Source organism: Cibotium barometz, chromosome 29 (genome assembly GCF_041138505.1).
Source record: "Cibotium barometz isolate CiBa-2024 chromosome 29, ASM4113850v1, whole genome shotgun sequence".
In the NCBI taxonomy this organism is placed as follows: domain Eukaryota; kingdom Viridiplantae; phylum Streptophyta; class Polypodiopsida; order Cyatheales; family Cibotiaceae; genus Cibotium; species Cibotium barometz.
Genome location: NC_141074.1, coordinates 37,027,804 through 37,036,189, shown reverse-complemented (window position 1 = coordinate 37,036,189; position 8,386 = coordinate 37,027,804). Strand labels below are relative to the sequence as shown.

The 8,386-nt window shown below is 45.8% G+C and overlaps 1 protein-coding gene across 8 annotated transcripts in view; it reads right to left on the bottom strand.

Moving 5' to 3' along the window:
- Nucleotides 1-253: 253 nt before the first annotated feature.
- The window catches only part of LOC147622117 (cyclin-L1-1-like), a 34,576-nt gene continuing 26,443 nt past the window's right edge, over nucleotides 254-8,386 (bottom strand). The window contains exons 7-10 of one of the 8 annotated variants that reach the window (XR_015269650.1): nucleotides 1,609-1,647; nucleotides 1,145-1,507; nucleotides 749-871; nucleotides 254-643 (exon numbers count right to left, since the gene is read on the bottom strand). Coding sequence is in view for 1 of the 8 variants with exons in the window: in XM_086823215.1 (XP_086679341.1) it covers nucleotides 1,437-1,507; nucleotides 1,609-1,647 (110 nt within the window). In the remaining 7 variants the exon portion in view is untranslated. Of the gene's footprint in view, nucleotides 872-912; nucleotides 1,508-1,608; nucleotides 1,648-8,386 lie in introns of those variants that run through there. The other 7 variants (XR_015269648.1, XR_015269651.1, XR_015269653.1 and 4 more) reach the window with 7 other exon arrangements.

The window sequence follows — 8,386 nt, the reverse complement described above, 5'->3', positions numbered from 1 at the left end:
TCTGATAGAAACTTAGTACACAGACCTTTGTATGAATGTATGCTCTTATGTGTCTCTTGGGCCTTCACCTTTAAGACACAAACCATTTCCTTTGAAAATTTCTCCTCAAATCAGCCACCTCACACAGTGGTATAGCCCCCTAGACACCCATCCTTAGAGAAATCTTGTAAATGCAGGTGAAGTAGTAAAACCAGCCAGATAAAACAGTGGGGAAAATGGAATAATATTAAAAAAACCTTAAATAAGGCAAAAAGGAAAAGAAATATATCCACATTGAAATCAAGCACTTAAATTCCTAAGTAACAAATGTTTTCACTCTTCTTGGAAGCACTAATGAGAATCAAAAGTTTTACCAAGGTATCCTCGAACTAGCTCCAAAGGCAATTCTGGGAATGGATCCCATACCAATAAGAGAGAAATTCCTGCATATCCTGTTACTTAAAACAATAGTAAAGGCTTTCAAACATTTCTGCAATATTTAGAACATATCACTCAGAATCATCATCGTGAAGCACCATTCTCCATATTGAATTCATCTTTATTTTAAACATCAATCATCTGCAAGCATATGCCAGTACCCATATTACATTACAGTTTAACATGCAATTCAACTTACTGAACCTGTCTGATGTGATCTTATATCCTACAAAATAAAAAAAACTCAGTGAAGATTGATTTCCGGAACTGTAAAAATAACAAACACGACAACAATTCTCTCTCAGATGTGAACTTTGTTTGTTGAATGTACCTGCTGCATAGTTGCCTTGCAACACAACTTGGTCCAGTCTGCACTTACCACCAAATCGGGCTAGGAAGTGGCCTGCCACATTGTCCTCATGAGCACAGCGTGCTATGTTGTTACAAGGGGCTGCTACAGTAATGCAAACATGCATGCATACTACACATCAGTACAAGTGCAACAGAAGTGTGATATTTTATTCAACTCAGTAAGCTCTTTTTTATGCAGCACGAGCACTACATAAGCATAACCAACATGTGGAGACACACTTTGATGTAATTATATTTATCAGATTAATACAATAGAAGGCCGAGGTTGCCCAGTTCTTCAAGAACATCGAAATTACAATCCATAATGTTTACTTCAAAGCTATCTCTCCAACACTACATGGGTCCAGAAACCGACCGTGAATTTTATTGAGCAGCTCCTCAGACCAGCTTGTAGACAGCAACTCCTCTTCAACTCTGGTCTACTTTTCATCCAGTGCAGCTCACCAACCAAGAGTCAGCTCTACAAGCAAGTCTCCACTAAGGGAAACAGTAAGCAAAAGTTGGCCCAGCTACTGACCAGTCAATCACTGATCAGCAACAATAGTTCAGGGCAAATGAGTATTTTCTCTTGGTTACCAACGACAACTGGATCATGCTTTTAGCAATTAAAAAAGTGAAAACTACAGGATAAACTCTGGTATCTTTCTTCACATATAAGGATGAAGCCGGTGCCGGTCCTTTTCGCGTATTAGTTTGTGTGAGCTATGGTAATCTCTCTCTGCACAAAAACATTGTTTAGAATGATAAATACAGCATCTGCACAGAACTTTTACGTTAATGTATACAGATGCTAAACATTAGTTGGCTGCAGGACCATACCTCGAGTTGACTTGTGTTGTCTGATCTTATCTGAATAACCTGCATCCATGGACAAGAAAGATTGAGAGTCATCAACAAAGAACACCAGAGCTCTCTTCTCTCTCTCTCTCTCTCTCTCTCTCTCTCTCTCTCTCCAATTATTGGAGCCTGGAGGATGGTAATATTATTGGATCAGGAGATCCCGGACCTTGTGTATCTCTGGACATTTTTCTCTGGTCATGAAAGACCCATGTAGTATGCCGATCTTCTTTTCATTTCATTTTCATTACTTTTGGTTGCACAGTTCACAGTCTACAAAGATAGACATAGTATTCTACAAAATACTCGCCAAAGCCCCAAGAGAGAGCTACCCAAAGTGTACATATATGTATGGGAGATTGCTTATAGAGCCCACACTCGTATGTGGTTTGTTGTGGAAGCACTCACACCGCACAGTGGTCAAACGGGATGAGGTGCCTTTTATGTGAATGCGCCTAGGCACACCTACCTCACAATCTCTACATATTGTAGTATGTGTCACCATTTTCAGGATTTACAAGATTTATCTGTATTTTATCATGTTTACTAGATTTATGCACTTTTGGACAGGCTTTGGGAATAGGATGTTTTCCAGAATCCAGATATGGGTTCGAGGCACCCTAGACGTCTTGGGCGCCCCAAAGAGGACCATAGTTGTTTCTCGTACCGTACGATACCGAACGTATCGTACGGTGCGATAATGCCCGTTTATGACCGTTGGAGCTGCCATTTATGACCATTTTCTGGCCGTTTTATGACCATTTTTGTGGCCATTTTCTGGCCGTTTTTGCTTGCCTTGTGACGTGTGTTGGGCCAACTCTTTGGCACTTGGCACTTGCCTATGCCATGGGCCATGGCCCATACTTATAAAATGCCCACCCCCTAAGCTTCCCTCAAGGCTCTCATTGCTCAAGTCTCAACTATCAAGCCCCTCTCTCTCTCTCTCTCTCTCTCTCCCTCTCTCTCTCAACTCTCAAGCCACTCTCTCCAGCCTCTCTCTCTCATTTCATTTCATTTCATTTCTCAAGCCTTTAGACTCTCGCTCTCTCTCTCAAGATTCAAGCCTCTCACACTCTCATTTTCTCAAGCCTCTCTCCCTCTCTCTCTCTCTCTCTCTCTTTCAGCCTATCCATCTCTTCTAACTTCTAAGCTCTCCTTCTCTCTCTATTACAATGACGAGGGAGAAGAATGAAGCCTTCAATGTGCATGCTATCCATGTAGAGAAAGCCGATGGAAAGTCCAAGTCATATAGGTGAACTTGTAAGTATTGTGGCAAACAATACACAAGTGGAGTTACTAGACTACCCCAACATCTCGGAAAGGTGGGGGAGCAAGTTGCACCATGCAAGGAATTGGTATCAGAGCTCCCAGGTTGGAATTGAAGAAGCCTTCATCTACACACTTCGCCTACATGTGGCTCCTCTTGGAGCGCCTCCACGATGTGAAATCCTCCCTTTGCCAGATAGTGGTCTCCACAATGTGGAATGTGTAGGATGAGCGAGAATCGGCGGAGGCCAAAGCCATGCAATAGCTTTGCCTAAAGGAGGAGTTTTCACAGTCGGTCCGCACTATTGTCATTGAGGTCACGCCCTTCTATATGGTATTGCGGATGACCGACATGGAGGGAGCCACCATGGGCCTTCTCGTTCACTTCATGAGAGACGTCATAGCGGAGTTACGCGCTTCTCCTTCCATTGACGAGGAATAGCGCGATGGTATGTTAGCCATTGTGGAGAAGAGATGAAAGTGGATGCGAAGACCTATCCATGGTCTTGCTGCATTATTGCATCCGGCTTACAAATCACCCGCCCTCTTCACCAACGTGGAGCTACTTGAAGCCCGAGATGCTTTCTTGCACAAAGCATTGTCGGAGGATCGCTAGGGGAAGTTCCTTGAGGAGCTCATAAGCTACAGTGCAAAGGGGAGGAGCCGCGTTTGCATTTACTACCTGTTGGAAGAGGGAATCCCTTGTGAAGCCCCTCTTTTGGTATGCGCTCTCAAGCCTCCAAAAGGTGGCTTTGAGAATCCTAGCTCAAGATTGCTCTTCGGGTGCATGTGAGAGGAACTAGAGTTCCTACTCACTTGTACACACGAAGTTACGCAATCGCTTGAGCACGCAATAGTTAGAGCGGCTAGTGTATTGCCACGCTAACTTGCGTATGGTGCGCACAATGCAAAAGATGGAATCTGCGAGACAGGTATAAGTTACAACTTATAAGTTATAAGCATTCAAATTTCAAACTTCAATGTTTATTGAAATTTGAAACTGAATTCTAATACATTGCTTGTCACTTGATCATTGTACAATGTAGGTGAATGTGGATGCATTCAAGCTCACAGGGAACACTCTTGAGAGTGTTGACAAAGAGGAGGAGGAGAGGATCTATGCAGAGATCTATCGAGAGCTGGAGTCTAATCAACAACCTACTCGCACTTGTCGTGGGCGTGGACGTAGTGGCAGAGGAGTGCAAGTAGGAAGCCGTGGATGCACGATTCATGGTGCTTCTAGGGACATAGTGCATACCTATGTGCGGCATGGTTCGGGTAGCTCCACACTCGCTCTTGCAGATGAGGATGCTCCCTTTGGCTTCTCACATGAGCTTAGAGAGCCTGAGTTCGATGATGAGGGCAACCTTCTTAGCGATGGCGACTTTGGCGAGGCCAAAGATGTGTCCTCTTCTCTTTCAGCAAGAGCTCTAATAGTGATGCCTTTGCCTAGTCTCTCCTTGGGCCTTGGCCCTCTTTTTGTACTCACTTTTTTGTACTTGCGCCTAGCGCGCATGATCGCATCGCACCTCTATGCTTTATGTACTTTGTTTGTCACTTCAAACTTGTTTTTACTGAAATTTTGGTTTGAAACAACTTCTCTAGACTCTACCCTTCCAAATTGAAAATGTCTATGTTTGTAGGTTTGAAACAACTTCTCTAGACTCTACCCTTCCAAATTGAAAATGTCTATGTTTGTAGGTGTTCTTTAATTAAAAAACCATATTTTATCATACGGTATCCCAAATTTTCATATCGTACCGAAAACTCCCGTACAGTATCGTATTTTCGTACCGTGATACACAACGCTGCTTTTCGGAGACCAGATCTTCGGGTGGATGGTTGGCAGAGTGGAGAGACATCGCCATTCCGTCACTCCTCAATCTATTCTCGCTGCGCTTCCTTCTATTTTGCTTAGCCCATGGCCAACGGCACTAGTGCCCAATGAATCGCCGCCACCGCCCAGCCCGATCGGAAGCACCACCACTGCCGCTCAGTCAACCCCTCTTTTGAGGGGAGGTTCAGGTGGCACCACCACTCCCCGCCACCCTTCTTGGCCGAGCTTAGCCCCATTTGACCGTACCTTGCCACCCCCCATTTTCGCCCTGTCTTAATTAGGATTTTTTGGGATTCTTCTATCGTCTTCGCATCTCTTCTGCCTCTGTTCTTCTCCGACCTCGCCACTGACCTACAGCAAGAAAACTTCATCATAAAGTTCTTTATGCTCTCTGTCTCTATACTATTCTGCATTTTAGAACACTTGCAGGTTCTGCATTGCCACTAAGCTGCTTGCAATTACCACATTGTAGTCAACGCTCCGTTGTGTTTGGTCTTTCAATGAGCTATTGGGCAGCCATACATATGCATTTTGCTTGCAATGTGTGTGGGTGACATATATATGCACCAATGCTCCTAGTTGGCCAGGTCTATGCAATTGCCACATCATCGGCTTGCAAGGGCACTCGTAAATATTGGGTATGCCAGGCAACCTTCCATGACTGCAAGTGAGGCTCAACTAGCCGCACTACAGGTCACAGTGAGGGTGTGTGACATGTGGAAGCTTTGGGTAGTCTTCTTTCAGCCCTAAGCGCTGCATAGGAACACTTGATGCAAGAACAATCAACATAGACAGAGAATAGATAGAGAGAGATGGTTGTGTATTCAGTATATTCATATAGTACAAAAAGGTACATGTTTTGTGACCTTTGTCCTTTCCAAAAAAAAGCCTAATCTATGACTTGCCCCACCTTGGGGAAAGATGAATGGAATGAAACTTGGCCTTGCCTTGTTATAGGCCTTGGAACACATAATGACCTATTGGCCGAATGCTAGTTGGCCAGGTCCTTTGGACAAATAAATGCTAAAAAGCTACCGACCACCAATACACAACTCCTCACACCTGGCCAACTTGATATTTGTCGACTTCGATCTGTTACAGTGTCTGCCAAGACCCTAATCATCTCTGTTTATATAATGTCTATTAGGGGTTAGTCTTGGATTAGACATTTCCATGTGCATGCACATGACATCCCCTTGTACTAAACTCGATGACGGGATTCCAACCTTTAACCCTGGAGGACTGTCATCATCCCCTGTCTCCACATATGGTCTCCCATACTTGTCATCGTTCCCTTCCTGGCACCCTTTTCACTGAAAACCTTGCCTTAGGTCTCTGAATCCACCCCAAATCTCATGTAGAGATCTGCGCATCTATTCCACTTTGTCCCCTTGTCTTCTTGCCCTATCCCTCAACACAAACAGACTCAGACGAGTTTCAAATAACGAGGAGTATATGTCTTGACTACGATTCACATATGTGATTCGATACAGAGATGAGATTTCTCTATATACACATGAGATAGCTTTACAGTTATAAGCATGTGGAGGTGTAACATGCGGAAGCTTTGTGGTCGAATCGGTAACTTCAATGCTCAGAATTCAGCAATCTTTCATGACAAACATAACGCACAAAACTAAAGTAGATGTACAGAAAAGAGAGAGAGAGAGAGAGGGGGGGGGGGGTAGAGGGAGAAGAGGACACAGTATTGGGTCGGTATTAAATGCTGAATAATTCAAATAAAAAGCTACGCTTTTCTCCATGGCTGGCTGGGCATCATGCGCCTGATTCTCTAGGGGCTGGGCACTGAATTCCCTCTGTTTTGAGGGCTGGGCAGCCTGTGTGGGCTGCCCCACACTTGCCCTACAGCCATCAAACACTAGATGTGTTGTCGGCTGCCCCTGGCATGCCCCTAGAGCTGTCCTACAACCTATTCATGGCTGGTGGGTTCAGCCAAGGCCTTCCTGGCCCTCATGGGGGTGGTTTCACACTATCCCCATGCCCACACTAAGACTTGGGGTAGCCCTATGGGCTCGCCCCTTTTCCTAAAAGCAAACCCTAACTACCTACACAATGATCTGGCATCCAGTACCATACGAGATACACAGAATCACTGTCATCATTCCAAAGGGAAACTCACAGCGTGGACTGGCACTCTTTCATGTGCACACCTGATCTTGGACTCCTGTGCAGGACAATGCACACCTGACCTCGGACGATTGGGATGGATCCCTGGCTGACTCGTCCCGGACTGGTGAAACCGATCCCGTCAAGTGGGAAAGACTCAGTTGGACACCTACACGTTTAATAGCACAACTTTAAAACCACAAATATGAAATGGACAACTTAAAACAACTTGAAATTTAAATGAACAGAAATGGAAAGATGGACACCAGCACTGGGGCCGGAACGGGCCGACCCCCCCCTCAATATATAATATATTTATTGGGAGTATTTAAAGAATACAATGCTCCATGGGTTCTGAGAACCAGATCATGTCCATGCACATATGAAAACAGTACTAAACAAATAGCTCGAATTTCGATGTAGAAGCTCGAAGCAGATTGACCACTAGTGTGGTCCAATCGCTACGGTCCTGTGCTTTCACTGGACTCCGCGGAGAGCACCACACTGGTGTTCCGAGACCACGCACAGACAGGCGCTCTCGTACTAACGCCTGGCTCTCCCGATCTCAGCACCTTTGGACCGAGGTTCGCCCATATAGCTTGGACAACCCGGCACCGAACGGGTGTAGGCCGAGCGGGACGAATCTTTTACCAGATTTAAACATTAAATGATTTACTCAAATCTGAAAATCACTTACTTGTAGTTGATTGATAGAAGACCAAGACTTGTGGTGTTTAAAGCCACCCAGGAGATGCAAAGTCCTCTTGTAGAACGCAAATGGAGATGATGTACCACCACCGCAAGAGTCCACAGCCGCCTGCTGTGAAAGGAGGAGTACCCACTTGCAAGGAAGGAGAGGCCACAGCATGGAGGAACCGGTTGATTTGAAGAGGTAGCCGCCTGTTGAGAGTGGGCAGTCCACTTATAGATGGTGCGAAGCCTTACCACAGCATGGAGCACACAGGCGCCTACAAGGGCAGCACCATATGGAGGCAGCCTCCTGGGGATGTAACGCAGCCTGTGTGGAAGGGAAGCGATCAGCTGTACAGCCACCTGTGAGAAAAGGAACGCCTGTAGCAGCACATACGTAGCAGTGCCCTGTGAAGATGGCTGGCCCACGTCTGAAAGCAAAAGCAGCCGCCTGAAGGAATGGTAAGCGCAGCCTGTTCTGCAGGTTTCAACAGTCGCCTGGGGAAAAGGCGCAGCAGCAACAGGGTCAGCCGCCTGTAGATAGTCCACGCCTCAGAGCAGCCAGCAATGATATTCAGCCGGCTGTAGAGAGGCAGGCAGCGTAGCCTGAGAGGAGCCGGAGTGCTGGTCGCCGGTAGTCTACGTGAGAATGAGGCGAAGGGTGATGGACCAACCAAGAAGCGATGCCTCCCCCGCTTGAAGAGAGACCTTCTTTTTTAATAAAATCATGTGGAGATAACCTTAGCTTGCATGTGGGGAATTAGTGGGGGTTGGTGACGCCCACCCCCACACTCACTTAAAAGTGAGGCTCCCCACCTTGGCCCCAAAGTGGGTGCCCAA